This window comes from Oncorhynchus kisutch, unplaced genomic scaffold (genome assembly GCF_002021735.2).
Source record: "Oncorhynchus kisutch isolate 150728-3 unplaced genomic scaffold, Okis_V2 Okis07a-Okis12b_hom, whole genome shotgun sequence".
NCBI classification, from domain to species: Eukaryota; Metazoa; Chordata; class Actinopteri; order Salmoniformes; family Salmonidae; genus Oncorhynchus; species Oncorhynchus kisutch.
The window spans coordinates 15,005,618-15,023,117 of record NW_022261984.1 but is presented as its reverse complement, the minus strand read 5'-3'; the positions used below and the strand labels follow the sequence as shown (position 1 = coordinate 15,023,117).

At 45.3% G+C, this 17,500-nt stretch overlaps 1 protein-coding gene across 1 annotated transcript in view; it reads right to left on the bottom strand.

The window, feature by feature from the left end:
* Positions 1-17,500, bottom strand: part of slit2 (slit homolog 2 (Drosophila)) — a gene marked incomplete in the record, with an annotated part of 126,482 nt that overhangs the window by 10,878 nt on the left and 98,104 nt on the right. Inside the window, 4 exon segments of the mRNA XM_031815044.1 lie at positions 9,227-9,364; positions 13,187-13,280; positions 16,070-16,093; positions 16,510-16,649. Coding sequence (XP_031670904.1) covers positions 9,227-9,364; positions 13,187-13,280; positions 16,070-16,093; positions 16,510-16,649 — 396 coding nt within the window.

The following is a 17,500-nucleotide window of genomic DNA, read 5'->3' as shown; positions in this document are numbered from 1 at the left end:
GTAATCATATTCATTGTCAGGTAAACAAGATAAACTGATCATAGATCAGCACTCTTAGATGCCTTCAGAAAGAGTTTACACTCCTTGACTTTTTCCACTTTTTGTTGTTGTTGTTGTTGTTGTTGTGTTACAAAGTGGAATAAAAAAAAGATTGACACAAAATATTCTGTAATGTGAAAGTGTGTGGAAGAAAAATGATAACGTTTGTAAAACATTCATGGAAAAATTAACCACTAATATATTATATTGATTAGATAAATATTCACCCCCCGAGTTAGAATCACAGTGATAATATCTGGGAGTCTTCTTGGGTAAGTCTCTAAGAGTGATTACATCTGGGAGTCTTCTTGGGTAAGTCTCTAAGAGTCATTACAGTTGGGAGTCTTCTTGGGTAAGTCTCTAAGAGTCATTACATCTGGGAGTCTTCTTGGGTAAGTCTCTAAGAGTCATTACAGCTGGGAGTCTTCTTGGGTAAGTCTCTAAGAGTGATTACATCTGGGAGTCTTCTTGGGTAAATCTCTAAGAGTCATTACAGTTGGGAGTCTTTTTGGGTAAGTCTCTAAGAGTGATTACATCTGGGAGTCTTCTTGGGTAAGTCTCTAAGAGTCATTACAGTTGGGAGTCTTCTTGGGTAAGTCTCTAAGAGTCATTATATCTGGGAGTCTTCTTGGGTAAGTCTCTAAGAGTCATTACAGTTGGGAGTCTTCTTGGGTAAGTCTCTAAGAGTGAGTACATCTGGGAGTCTTCTTGGGTAAATCTCTAAGAGTCATTACAGTTGGGTGTCTTCTTGGGTAAGTCTCTAAGAGTCATTACATGTGGGAGTCTTCTTGGGTAAGTCTCTAAGAGTCATTACAGTTGGGAGTCTTCTTGGTTAAGTCTCTAAGCGTGATTACATCTGGGAGTCTTCTTGGGTAAGTGTCTAAGAGTCATTACAGTTGGGTGTCTTCTTGGGTAAGTCTCTAAGAGTCATTACATCTGGGAGCCTTCTTGGGTAAGTCTCTAAGAGTCATTACAGTTGGGAGTCTTCTTGGGTAAGTCTCTAAGAGTGATTACATCTGGGAGTCTTCTTGGGTAAATCTCTAAGAGTCATTACAGTTGGGAGTCTTCTTGGGTAAGTCTCTAAGAGTGATTACATCTGGGAGTCTTCTTGGGTAAGTCTCTAAGAGTCATTACAGTTGGGAGTCTTCTTGGGTAAGTCTCTAAGAGTCATTATATCTGGGAGTCTTCTTGGGTAAGTCTCTAAGAGTCATTACAGTTGGGAGTCTTCTTGGGTAAGTCTCTAAGAGTGATTACATCTGGGAGTCTTCTTGGGTAAATCTCTAAGAGTCATTACAGTTGGGTGTCTTCTTGGGTAAGTCTCTAAGAGTCATTACATCTGGGAGTCTTCTTGGGTAAGTCTCTAAGAGTCATTACAGTTGGGAGTCTTCTTGGTTAAGTCTCTAAGCGTGATTACATCTGGGAGTCTTCTTGGGTAAGTCTCTAAGAGTCATTACAGTTGGGTGTCTTCTTGGGTAAGTCTCTAAGAGTCATTACATCTGGGAGCCTTCTTGGGTAAGTCTCTAAGAGTCATTACAGTTGGGAGTCTTCTTGGGTAAGTCTCTAAGAGTGATTACATCTGGGAGTCTTCTTGGGTAAATCTCTAAGAGTCATTACAGTTGGGAGTCTTCTTGGGTAAGTCTCTAAGAGTGATTACATCTGGGAGTCTTCTTGGGTAAGTCTCTAAGAGTCATTACAGTTGGGAGTCTTCTTGGGTAAGTCTCTAAGAGTCATTATATCTGGGAGTCTTCTTGGGTAAGTCTCTAAGAGTCATTACAGTTGGGAGTCTTCTTGGGTAAGTCTCTAAGAGTGATTACATCTGGGAGTCTTCTTGGGTAAATCTCTAAGAGTCATTACAGTTGGGAGTCTTCTTGGGTAAGTCTCCAAGAGTGATTACATCTGGGAGTCTTCTTGGGTAAGTCTCTAAGAGTCATTACAGTTGGGAGTCTTCTTGGGTAAGTCTCTAAGAGTCATTACATCTGGGAGTCTTCTTGGGTAAGTCTCTAAGAGTCATTACAGTTGGGAGTCTTCTTGGGTAAGTCTCTAAGAGTGATTACATCTGGGAGTCTTCTTGGGTAAATCTCTAAGAGTCATTACAGTTGGGAGCCTTCTTGGGTACGTCTCTAAGAGTCATTACAGCTGGGAGTCTTCTTGGGTAAGTCTCTAAGAGTCATTACATCTGGGAGTCTTTCTGGGTAAGTCTCTAAGAGTCATAACAGCTGGGAGTCTTCTTGGGTAAGTCTCTAAGAGTCACTACAGCTGGGGGTCTTCTTGGGTAAATCTCTAAGAGTCATTACATCTGGGAGTCTTCTTGGGTAAGTCTCTAAGAGTCATTACAGCTGGGAGTCTTCTTGGGTAAGTCTCTAAGAGTCATTACAGCTGGGTGTCTTCTTGGGTAAGTCTCTAGGAGGCATTACAGCTGGGAGTCTTCTTGGGTAAGTCTCTAAGAGTCATTACAGCTGGGAGACTTCTTGGGTAAGTCTCTAAGAGTCATTACAGCTGGGAGTCTTCTTGGGTAAGTCGCTAAGAGTCACTACCGCTGTTGAGTCTTTCTGGGTAAGTCTCTAAGAGCTTTCCACACCTGGATTGTACAACATTTGCCCATTTTTTTCTTTTCATAATTCTTCAAGCTCTGTCAAGTTGGTTGTTGATCATTGCTAGACAGCCATTTTTATTAAGTCTTGTCGTAGATTTTCAATACGATTTAAGTCAAAACTGTAACTCGGCCACTCAGGAACATTCACGGTCTTCTTGGTAAGCAACTCCAGTGTAGATGTGTCCTTGTGTTTTAGGTTATTTTCCTGCTGAAAGGTGAATTAATCTCCCAGTGTCTGTTGGAAAGCAAACTGAACCAGGTTTTCCTCTAGGACTTTTCCTGTTCTTAGCCCCATTCTGTTTCATTTTTATCCCGAAAAACTCCACAGTTCTTAATGATGACAAGCATACCCATAACATGACGCAGCCACTGTGCTTGAAAATATGGAGAGCGGTACTCAGTAATGTGTTGTATTGGATTTTCCCCAAACATAACACTTTGTATTCTGGACATAAAGTGTATTTCTTTGCCATATTTTTTGCAGTATTACTTACGAGCCTTGTTGCAAACAGGATGCGTGTTCTGGAATATTTTTTATTCTGTACAGGCTTCCTTCTTTTCATTCTGTCATTTAGGTTAGTATTGTGGAGTAACTACAATGTTGTTGATCCATCCTCAGTTTTCTCCTATCACAGCCATTAAACTCTGTAGCTGTTTTAAAGTCACCATTGGCCTCATGGTGAAATTCCTGAGTGGTTTCCTTCCTCTCCGGCAACTGAGCTAGGAAAGACACCTGTATCTTTGTAGTGACTGTTTTTTTAACCCATCTACCAATACTTGCCCTTCTTTGTGAGGCATTGGAAAACCTCCCTGGTCTTTGTGGTTGAATCTGTGTTTGAAATTCAAACCTTACAGAAAATTGTATGTATGGGGTACATGTTCTATTCTGCTCCTGGTCTGTTCTGTTCTGCTCATGTTCTGCTCCTGGTCTGTTCTGCTCCTGGTCTGTTCTGTTCTGATCCTGTTCTGCTCCTGGTCTGCTCCTGTTCTGTTCTAGTCGGCTCCTGTTCTGCTCCTGGTCTGTTCCTGTTCTGTTCTAGTCGGCTCCTGTTCTGCTCCTGGTCTGGTCTGTTCTGCTCCTGGTCTGTTCTACTCTGCTCCTGTTCTGTTCTATTCTGCTCCTGGTCTGTTCTACTCTGCTCCTGGTCTGTTCTACTCTGCTCCTGTTCTGTTCTATTCTGTTCTACTCTGCTCCTGGTCTGTTCTACTCTGCTCCTGTTCTGTTCTGTTCTGCTCCTGGTCTGTTCTGTTCTGCTCCTGTTCTGCTCATGTTCTGCTCCTGGTCTGTTCTGCTCCTGGTCTGTTCTGTTCTGATCCTGTTCTGCTCCTGGTCTGCTCCTGTTCTGTTCTAGTAGGCTCCTGTTCTGCTCCTGGTCTGTTCCTGTTCTGTTCTAGTCGGCTCCTGTTCTGCTCCTGGTCTGGTCTATTCTGCTCCTGGTCTGGTCTGTTCTGCTCCTGGTCTGTTCTATTCTGCTCCTGGTCTGTTCTACTCTGCTCCTGGTCTGTTCTACTCTGCTCCTGGTCTGTTCTATTCTGTTCTACTCTGCTCCTGGTCTGTTCTACTCTGCTCCTGTTCTGTTCTGTTCTGCTCCTGTTCTGCTCCTGGTCTGTTCTGTTCTGTTCTATTCTGTTCTACTCTGCTCCTGTTCTGCTCCTGTTCTGTTCTATTCTGTTCTACTCTGCTCCTGTTCTGTTCTGTTCTGCTCCTGGTCTGTTCTGCTCCTGTTCTGCTCCTGTTCTGTTCTATTCTGTTCTACTCTGCTCCTGTTCTGTTCTATTCTGCTCCTGGTCTGTTCTGCTCCTGGTCTGGTCTGTTCTGTTCTAGTCGGCTCCTGTTCTGCTCCTGGTCTGTTCTACTCTGCTCCTGTTCTGTTCTGTTCTACTCTAATCCCATTCTGTTCTGTTCTGTTCTCTTCTACTCTGCTCCTGTTCTGTTCTATTCTGCTCCTGGTCTGTTCTGCTCCTGGTCTGGTCTGTTCTGTTCTAGTCGGCTCCTGTTCTGCTCCTGGTCTGTTCTACTCTGCTCCTGTTCTGTTCTGTTCTACTCTAATCCCGTTCTGTTCTGTTCTGTTCTCTTCTACTCTGCTCCTGTTCTGTTCTATTCTGCTCCTGGTCTGTTCTGCTCCTGGTCTGTTCTACTCTGTTCCTGTTCTGCTCCTGTTCTGCTCCTGTTCTGTTCTATTCTGTTCCTGTTCTGCTCCTGTTCTGTTCTATTCTGCTCCTGGTCTGTTCTGTTCTGCTCCTGTTCTGTTCTGTTCTACTCTGCTCCTGTTCTGTTCTGTTCTACTCGAATCCTGTTCTGTTCTGTTCTGTTCTACTCTAATCCTGTTCTGTTCTGTTCTGTTCTATTCTGCTCCTGTTCTGTTCTGTTCTGTTCTGTTCTACTCTAATCCTGTTCTGTTCTGTTCTGTTCTACTCTAATCCTGTTCTGTTCTGTTCTGTTCTACTCTAATCCTGTTCTGTTCTGTTCTGTTCTGTTCTATTCTGTTCTACTCTAATCCTGTTCTGTTCTGTTCTGTTCTGTTCTACTCTAATCCTGTTCTGTTCTGTTCTGTTCTGTTCTGTTCTACTCTAATCCTGTTCTGTTCTGTTCTGTTCTACTCTAATCCTGTTCTGTTCTGTTCTGTTCTATTCTGCTCCTGTTCTGTTCTGTTCTGTTCTACTCTAATCCTGTTCTGTTCTGTTCTACTCTAATCCTGTTCTGTTCTGTTCTACTCTGCTCCTGTTCTGTTCTGTTCTACTCTAATCCTGATCTGTTCTGTTCTACTCTAATCCTGTTCTGTTCTGTTCTACTCTAATCCTGTTCTGTTCTGTTCTACTCTAATCCTGTTCTGTTCTACTCTAATCCTGTTCTGTTCTGTTCTGTTCTACTCTAATCCTGTTCTGTTCTGTTCTACTCTAATCCTGTTCTGTTCTGTTCTACTCTAATCCTGTTCTGTTCTGTTCTATTCTGCTCCTGTTCTGTTCTGTTCTGTTCTGTTCTGTTCTGTTCTGTTCTATTCTGCTCCTGTTCTGTTCTATTCTGTTGTTCTGTTCTAAATGTCTGATTCTGTTCTACATATGAGCCACAAGGTGGTGCTACAGGATAACTACACCTACAGACAGGTTAACAGGTTAACTACCCCTACAGACTGGTACTAAACCAGCCCCTACCTCATCATGAACGTCCAGGTTAACTACCCCTACAGACTGGTACTAAACCATCCCCTACCTCATCATGAACGTTCAGGTTAACTACCCCTACAGACTGGTACTAAACCAGCCCCTACCTCGTCATGAACCTTCAGGTTAACTACCCCTACAGACTGGTACTAAACCAGCCCCTACCTCATCATGAACGTTCAGGTGAACTACCCCTACAGACTGGTACTAAACCAGCCCCTACCTCGTCATGAACCTTCAGGTTAACTACCCCTACAGACTGGTACTAAACCAGCCCCTACCTCGTCATGAACGTTCAGGTTAACTACCCCTACAGACTGGTACTAAACCAGCCCCTACCTCATCATGAACGTTCAGGTTAACTACCCCTACAGACTGGTACTAAACCAGCCCCTACCACATCATGAACATTCAGGTTAACTACCCCTACAGACTGGTACTAAACCAGCCCCTACCTCATCATGAACGTTCAGGTTAACTACCCCTACAGACTGGTACTAAACCAGCCCCTACCTCATCATGAACGTTCAGGTTAACTACCCCTACAGACTGGTACTAAACCAGCCCCTACCTCATCATGAACGTTCAGGTTAACTACCCCTACAGACTGGTACTAAACCAGCCCCTACCTCATCATGAACGTTCAGGTTAACTACCCCTACAGACTGGTACTAAACCAGCCCCTACCTCATCATGAACGTTCAGGTTAACTACCCCTACAGACGGGTACTAAACCAGCCCCTACCTCATCATGAACGTTCAGGTTAACTACCCCTACAGACTGGTACTAAACCAGCCCCTACCTCATCATGAACGTTCAGGTTAACTACCCCTACGGACTGGTACTAAACCAGCCCCTACCTCATCATGAACGTTCAGGTTAACTACCCCTACGGACTGGTACTAAACCAGCCCCTACCTCATCATGAACGTTCAGGTTAACTACCCCTACGGACTGGTACTAAACCAGCCCCTACCTCATCATGAACGTTCAGGTTAACTACCCCTACGGACTGGTACTAAACCAGCCCCTACCTCATCATGAACGTTCAGGTTAACTACCCCTACGGACTGGTACTAAACCAGCCCCTACCTCATCATGAACGTTCAGGTTAACTACCCCTACAGACTGGTACTAAACCAGCCCCTACCTCATCATGAACGTTCAGGTTAACTACCCCTACAGACTGGTACTAAACCAGCCCCTACCTCATCATGAACGTTCAGGTTAACTACCCCTACAGATGGGTACTAAACCAGCCCCTACCTCATCATGAACGTTCAGGTTAACTACCCCTACAGACTGGTACTAAACCAGCCCCTACCTCATCATGAACGTTCAGGTTAACTACCCCTACGGACTGGTACTAAACCAGCCCCCACCTCATCATGAACGTTCAGGTTAACTACCCCTACGGACTGGTACTAAACCAGCCCCTACCTCATCATGAACGTTCAGGTTAACTACCCCTACGGACTGGTACTAAACCAGCCCCTACCTCATCATGAACGTTCAGGTTAACTACCCCTACAGACTGGTACTAAACCTGCCCCTACCTCATCATGAACGTTCAGGTTAACTACCCCTACAGACTGGTACTAAACCAGCCCCTACCTCATCATGAACATTCAGGTTAACTACCCCTACAGACTGGTACTAAACCAGCCCCTACCTCATCATGAACGTTCAGGTTAACTACCCCTACAGACTGGTACTAAACCAGCCCCTACCTCATCATGAACGTTCAGGTTAACTACCCCTACAGATGGGTACTAAACCAGCCCCTACCTCATCATGAACGTTCAGGTTAACTACCCCTACAGACTGGTACTAAACCAGCCCCTACCTCATCATGAACGTTCAGGTTAACTACCCCTACGGACTGGTACTAAACCAGCCCCCACCTCATCATGAACGTTCAGGTTAACTACCCCTACGGACTGGTACTAAACCAGCCCCTACCTCATCATGAACGTTCAGGTTAACTACCCCTACGGACTGGTACTAAACCAGCCCCTACCTCATCATGAACGTTCAGGTTAACTACCCCTACAGACTGGTACTAAACCAGCCCCTACCTCATCATGAACGTTCAGGTTAACTACCCCTACAGACTGGTACTAAACCAGCCCCTACCTCATCATGAACGTTCAGGTTAACTACCCCTACAGACTGGTACTAAACCAGCCCCTACCTCATCATGAACATTCAGGTTAACTACCCCTACAGACTGGTACTAAACCAGCCCCTACCTCATCATGAACGTTCAGGTTAACTACCCCTACAGACTGGTACTAAACCAGCCCCTACCTCATCATGAACGTTCAGGTTAACTACCCCTACAGATGGGTACTAAACCAGCCCCTACCTCATCATGAACGTTCAGGTTAACTACCCCTACAGACTGGTACTAAACCAGCCCCTACCTCATCATGAACGTTCAGGTTAACTACCCCTACGGACTGGTACTAAACCAGCCCCCACCTCATCATGAACGTTCAGGTTAACTACCCCTACGGACTGGTACTAAACCAGCCCCTACCTCATCATGAACGTTCAGGTTAACTACCCCTACGGACTGGTACTAAACCAGCCCCTACCTCATCATGAACGTTCAGGTTAACTACCCCTACAGACTGGTACTAAACCAGCCCCTACCTCATCATGAACGTTCAGGTTAACTACCCCTACAGACTGGTACTAAACCAGAAGAGACAGTTAACTCGAATGAACTTCTCCTCTGCAGCAGAGGTAACTCTGGGTCTTCCTGTCCTGTGGTGGTCCTCATGAGAGCCAGGTTCATCATATCGCTTGATGCTTTTAGCGACTGCACTTGAAGAAACTTTCAAAGTTCTTGACATTTTCCATATTAAATTACCTTCATGTCTTAAAGTAATGATGGACTGTCGTTTCTCTTTGCTTATTTGAGCTGTTCTTTCCATAATATGGACTTGGTCTTTTACCAAATAGGACTATCTTCTGTACACCACCCCTACTTAACACAACACAACTAATTGGCTCAAAAGCATTAAGAAGGAAAGAAATTCCACAAATTAACTTAAGGCACACCTGTTAATTGAAATGCATTCCAGGTGACTACCTCATGAAGCTGGTTGGGAGAATGCCAAGAATGTGGAAAACTGTCATCAAGGAAAAGGGTGGCTACTTTGAAGAATCTCAAATATAAAAATATATTTTGATTGTTTAACACTTTTTTGGTTACAATATGACTCCATATGTGTTATTTCATAGTGTTGATGTCTTCACTATTATTCTACAATGTAGAAAATAGTAACAATAAAGAAAAACCCTGGAATGAGTAGGTGTCCAAACTTTTGACTAGTACTGTATGTACGTATGTGTGTGTGTGCATGTGTGTGTGTGTATGTGTGTGCGCGTGCGTATGTGTGTGTGTGTGTGTGTCCTGTTACCTGTATCCCTCAGGACAGACACAGGTGTATCCGTTGACCGCATCAATACACTGAGCTCCGTTCTGACACTTGTTCTCCTCACAGTCATCATAGTCCAGCTCACACTGATCCCCCACGTAGCCTGGGGTACACTCACACCTGGAACACACACACACACACACACTGTTAATACAACACTCACACCTGGAACACACACACACACACACACACACACACACACACTGTTAATACAACACTCACACCTGGAACACACACACACACACACACACACTGTTAATACAACACTCACACCTGGAACACACACACACACACACTGTTAATACAACACTCACACCTGGAACACACACACACACACACACTGTTAATACAACACTCACACCTGGAACACACACACACACACACACACACACACACACACTGTTAATACAACACTCACACCTGGAACACACACACACACACATTGTTAATACAACACTCACACCTGGAACACACACACACACACACACACTGTTAATACAACACTCACACCTGGAACACACACACACACACACACACACTGTTAATACAACACTCACACCTGGAACACACACACACACACACACACACACACACACTGTTAATACAACACTCACACCTGGAACACACACACACACTGTTAATACAACACTCACACCTGGAACACACACACACACTGTTAATACAACACTCACACCTGGAACACACACACACACACACACACACTGTTAATACAACACTCACACCTGGAACACACACACACACACACACACACACACACACACACACACTGTTAATACAACACTCACACCTGGAACACACACACACACACACACACACTGTTAATACAACACTCACACCTGGAACACACACACACACACACACACACACACTGTTAATACAACACTCACACCTGGAACACACACACACACACACACACACACTGTTAATACAACACTCACACCTGGAACACACACACACACACACACACACTGTTAATACAACACTCACACCTGGAACACACACACACACACACACACACACTGTTAATACAACACTCACACCTGGAACACACACACACACACACACACACTGTTAATACAACACTCACACCTGGAACACACACACACACACACACACACACACACTGTTAATACAACACTCACACCTGGAACACACACACACACACACACACACACTGTTAATACAACACTCACACCTGGAACACACACACACACACTGTTAATACAACACTCACACCTAGAACACACACACACACACACACACTGTTAATACAACACTCACACCTGGAACACACACACACACACACACACACACACACTGTTAATACAACACTCACACCTGGAACACACACACACACACTGTTAATACAACACTCACACCTGGAACACACACACACACACACACACACTGTTAATACAACACTCACACCTGGAACACACACACACACTGTTAATACAACACTCACACCTGGAACACACACACACACACACACTGTTAATACAACACTCACACCTGGAACACACACACACACTGTTAATACAACACTCACACCTGGAACACACACACACACACACACTGTTAATACAACACTCACACCTGGAACACACACACACACACACACACACTGTTAATACAACACTCACACCTGGAACACACACACACACTGTTAATACAACACTCACACCTGGAATACACACACACACATACACACACTGTTAATACAACACTCACACCTGGAACACACACACACCACACACACACACACTGTTAATACAACACTCACACCTGGAACACACACACACACACACACACACACACACACACTGTTAATACAACACTCACACCTGGAACACACACACACACACACACACACACACTGTTAATACAACACTCACACCTGGAACACACACACACACACACACACACACACACACACTGTTAATACAACACTCACACCTGGAACACACACACACACACACACACACACTGTTAATACAACACTCACACCTGGAACACACACACACACACACACACACTGTTAATACAACACTCACACCTGGAACACACACACACACACACACACACTGTTAATACAACACTCACACCTGGAACACACACACACACACACTGTTAATACAACACTCACACCTGGAACACACACACACACACTGTTAATACAACACTCACACCTAGAACACACACACACACACACACACTGTTAATACAACACTCACACCTGGAACACACACACACACACACACACACACACACACTGTTAATACAACACTCACACCTGGAACACACACACACACACACTGTTAATACAACACTCACACCTGGAACACACACACACACACACACACACTGTTAATACAACACTCACACCTGGAACACACACACACACTGTTAATACAACACTCACACCTGGAACACACACACACACACACACACACTGTTAATACAACACTCACACCTGGAACACATACACACACTGTTAATACAACACTCACACCTGGAACACACACACACACACACACTGTTAATACAACACTCACACCTGGAACACACACACACACACACACACACTGTTAATACAACACTCACACCTGGAACACACACACACACTGTTAATACAACACTCACACCTGGAATACACACACACACATACACACACTGTTAATACAACACTCACACCTGGAACACACACACACACACACACACACACACACACTGTTAATACAACACTCACACCTGGAACACACACACACACACACACACACACACACACTGTTAATACAACACTCACACCTGGAACACACACACACACACACACACACACACTGTTAATACAACACTCACACCTGGAACACACACACACACACACACACACACACTGTTAATACAACACTCACACCTGGAACACACACACACACACACACACACACACTGTTAATACAACACTCACACCTGGAACACACACACACACACACACACACACTGTTAATACAACACTCACACCTGGAACACACACACACACACACACACACTGTTAATACAACACTCACACCTGGAACACACACACACACACACACTGTTAATACAACACTCACACCTGGAACACACACACACACACTGTTAATACAACACTCACACCTAGAACACACACACACACACACACACTGTTAATACAACACTCACACCTGGAACACACACACACACACACACACACACACACTGTTAATACAACACTCACACCTGGAACACACACACACACACACACTGTTAATACAACACTCACACCTGGAACACACACACACACACACACACACTGTTAATACAACACTCACACCTGGAACACACACACACACTGTTAATACAACACTCACACCTGGAACACACACACACACACACACTGTTAATACAACACTCACACCTGGAACACACACACACACTGTTAATACAACACTCACACCTGGAACACACACACACACACACACTGTTAATACAACACTCACACCTGGAACACACACACACACACACACACACTGTTAATACAACACTCACACCTGGAACACACACACACACTGTTAATACAACACTCACACCTGGAATACACACACACACATACACACACTGTTAATACAACACTCACACCTGGAACACACACACATACACACACACACTGTTAATACAACACTCACACCTGGAACACACACACACACACACACACACACACACTGTTAATACAACACTCACACCTGGAACACAGGTGTGTGGTGTGGTGTGTGGGTGTGGTGTGGTGTAGTGTGTGATGTGTGGTGTGTGTGGTGTGGTGTTGTGTGTGTGGCGTGTTTGGTGTGGTGTGGTGTGTGTGGTGTGTGTGGTGTGGTGTGGTGTGTGTGGTGTGGTGTGTTGACTCACTTGTACCCCTGAAGGGTCAGGATGCATTTGGAGTCGTGCTGGCAGGGGTTCAACTCTGGAGCACAGAAATCTAATTTCTCCTCACACAGCTCACCTACACACACACACACACACACACACACACACACACACACACACACACACACACACACACACACACACACACACACACACACACACACACACACACACACGTACAGTTCAACATCTCTCTCTCTCTCAATTTTTCATTTTCAAATAAAAGTTTTTATTGTCATGGGACAACATCACCAAAGCAAATGAAATAGATGATAAACTAAAGTGAAATAAACAATATCAAACTACCAGTAAACATTACACTCACAGAAGTTCCAAAAGAATAAAGACATTTCAAATGTCATATTATCTCTATATACTTATTATCTCTATATGATGTAACACATCTCTCTCTGTCTCTCTCTCATATTATCTCTATATACATATTATCTCTGTATGATGTAACACATCTCTCTCTGTATCTCTCTCATATTATCTCTATATACATATTATCTCTGTATGATGTAACACATCTCTCTCTGTCTCTCTCTCATATTATCTCTATATACATATTATCTCTGTATGATGTAACACATCTCTCTCTGTCTCTCTCTCATATTATCTCTATATACATATTATCTCTGTATGATGTAACACATCTCTCTCTGTCTCTCTCTCATATTATCTCTATATACATATTATCTCTGTCTCTCTCTTTATCTCTCTTTATCTCTCTCTCATATCATCGTTAAAGTACAAAGGGGAAAATCCTCTCCCTCATTGGAAGGTCGGAGGACAACTTGAGTTACAACATGACTCTCATTCACAGTTTAAGACAGCAGACTGAATCAGAACAGGACAGCAGAGTGAAGCAGAGTGAAGCAGAACAGGACAACAGACTGAAGCAGAACAGGACAGCAGAGTGAAGCAGAACAGGACAACAGACTGAAGCAGAACAGGACAGCAGAGTGAAGCAGAACAGGACAACAGACTGAAGCAGAACAGGACAGCAGAGTGAAGCAGAACAGGACAACAGACTGAAGCAGAACAGGACAGCAGAGTGAAGCAGACTGAATCAGAACAGGACAGCAGAGTGAAGCAGACTGAATCAGAACAGGACAGCAGAGTGAAGCAGACTGAATCAGAGCAGGACAGCAGAGTGAAGCAGAGTGAAGCAGAACAGGACAGCAGAGTGAAGCAGAGCAGGACAGGAGAGTGAAGCAGACTGAAGCAGAACAGGACAGCAGAGTGAAGCAGAACAGGACAGCAGAGTGAAGCAGAGCAGGACAGGAGAGTGAAGCAGACTGAAGCAGAACAGGACAGCAGAGTGAAGCAGTACAGGACAACAGAGTGAAGCAGAGCAGGACAGCAGAGTGAAGCAGAACAGGACAGCAGAGTGAAGCAGAACAGGACAACAGACTGAAGCAGAACAGGACAGCAGAGTGAAGCAGACTGAATCAGAACAGGACAGCAGAGTGAAGCAGTACAGGACAACAGAGTGAAGCAGAGCAGGACAGCAGAGTGAAGCAGAACAGGACAGCAGAGTGAAGCAGAGCAGGACAGGAGAGTGAAGCAGACTGAAGCAGAACAGGACAGCAGAGTGAAGCAGAACAGGACAGGAGAGTGAAGCAGAGTGAAGCAAAACAGGACAGCAGAGTGAAGCAGAACAGGACAGCAGAGTGAAGCAGAGCAGGACAGGAGAGTGAAGCAGACTGAAGCAGAACAGGACAGCAGAGTGAAGCAGAACAGGACAACAGAGTGAAGCAGAGCAGGACAGCAGAGTGAAGCAGAACAGGACAGCAGAGTGAAGCAGAGCAGGACAGGAGAGTGAAGCAGACTGAAGCAGAACAGGACAGCAGAGTGAAGCAGAACAGGACAACAGAGTGAAGCAGAGTGAAGCAGAACAGGACAGCAGAGTGAAGCAGAGTGAAGCAGAACAGGACAGCAGAGTGAAGCAGAACAGGACAGCAGAGTGAAGAAGAGTGAAGCAGAGTGAAGCAGAGTGAAGCAGAACAGGACAGCAGAGTGAAGCAGACTGAAGCAGAGCAGGACAGCAGAGTGAAGCAGAGTGAGACAGAACAGGAGAGCAGAGTGAAGCAGAGTGAAGCAGAACAGGACAGCAGAGTGAAGCAGAGTGAGACAGAACAGGACAGCAGAGTGAAGCAGAACAGGACAGCAGAGTGAAGCAGAACAGGACAGCAGAGTGAAGCAGAGTGAAGCAGAACAGGACAGCAGAGTGAAGCAGAGTGAAGCAGAACAGGACAGCAGAGTGAAGCAGAACAGGACAGCAGAGTGAAGCAGAGTGAAGCAGAGTGAAGCAGAACAGGACAGCAGAGCAGGACAGCAGAGTGAAGCAGAACAGGACAGCAGAGCAGGACAGCAGAGTGAAGCAGAACAGGACAGCAGAGTGAAGCAGAGTGAAGCAGAGTGAAGCAGAGCAGGACAGCAGAGTGAAGCAGAACAGGACAGCAGAGTGAAGCAGACTGAAGCAGAACAGGACAGCAGAGTGAAGCAGAACAGGACAGCAGAGTGAAGCAGAGTGAAGCAGAGTGAAGCAGAACAGGACAGCAGAGTGAAGCAGAACAGGACAACAGACTGAAGCAGAGCAGGACAGCAGAGTGAAGCAGAACAGGACAGCAGAGTGAAGCAGAGTGAAGCAGACTGAAGCAGAACAGGACAGCAGAGTGAAGCAGAACAGGACAGCAGAGTGAAGCAGAGTGAAGCAGAGTGAAGCAGAACAGGACAGCAGAGTGAAGCAGAACAGGACAACAGACTGAAGCAGAGTGAAGCAGAGTGAAGCAGAACAGGACAGCAGAGTGAAGCAGAACAGGACAGACAGACGGAGAGAGAGAGAGAAAAGAGACTAACCTCTCTCCACCTCATTGGTAGCAGCTGCAAGGCACAGACAGACAGACAGACAGAAATAGAGAGAGAGAGAGACAGAGAGAGAGGAGAGAGGAGAGAGAGACAGAGAGAGAGGAGAGAGGAGAGAGGAGAGAGAGACAGAGAGAGAGGAGAGAGGAAAGAGAGAGAGAGAGAGGTAGAGAGAGAAAGACAGAGAGAGAGACAGAGAGAGAGAGAGAGACAGACAGACAGAGAGAGACAGAGAGAAAGAGGGAGAGAGAGAGAGAGAGAGAGGGAGAGAGGACATGAGTAGCACATTAAGTTAGCGGTTAGTGAGAATCACACAACTACAGCTGTTAGCTACAGAAGCAGACAGAGAGACAGAACAAACGATCAAGCACAATAGAAAAGAGTGTGTGTGTTCAAGTGTGTGTGTGTTTTAAGTGTGTGTGTGTTTGTGTTACCTGTGTACTCCAGGCCACACATGCAGGTGTAGTTGTTGACTCCGTCGACGCAGGTTGAGTTGTTCTCACAGTCGTTGTCTTCACAGTCGTCAACGTTGATCTCACACACATCCCCCTCGAAACCCTCCGCACACACACACCTGGACACACACACACACACACACACACACACACACACACACACACACACACACACACACACACACACACACACACACACACACACACACACACACACACACACACACACACACACACACACACACACAGTGATGACATGCTGTCAAGAAGTATCTAACCTCCACATTAATACTATAGACAGGGGGGGGGGTATCAGACCTCCACATTAATACTATAGACAGGGGGGGGTATCAGACCTCCACATTAATACTATAGACAGGGGGGGGGTATCAGACCTCCACATTAATACTATAGACAGGGGGGGTATCAGACCTCCACATTAATACTATAGACAGGGGGGGTATCAGACCTCCACATTAATACTATAGACAGGGGGGGTATCAGACCTCCACATTAATACTATAGACAGGGGGGGTATCAGACCTCCACATTAATACTATAGACAGGGGGGGGGGGTATCAGACCTCCACATTAATACTATAGACAGGGGGGGGGGGGGTATCAGACCTCCACATTAATACTATAGACAGGGGGGGGGGTATCAGACCTCCACATTAATACTATAGACAGGGGGGGTATCAGACCTCCACATTAATACTATAGACAGGGGGGGGTATCAGACCTCCACATTAATACTATATACATGGGGGTATCAGACCTCCACATTAATACTATAGACAGGGGGGGGGGTATCAGACCTCCACATTAATACTATAGACAGGGTGGGTATCAGACCTCCACATTAATACTATAGACAGGGGGGGGGGGGTATCAGACCTCTACATTAATACTATAGACAGGGGGGTATCAGACCTCCACATTAATACTATAGACAGGGGGGGGGGGGGTA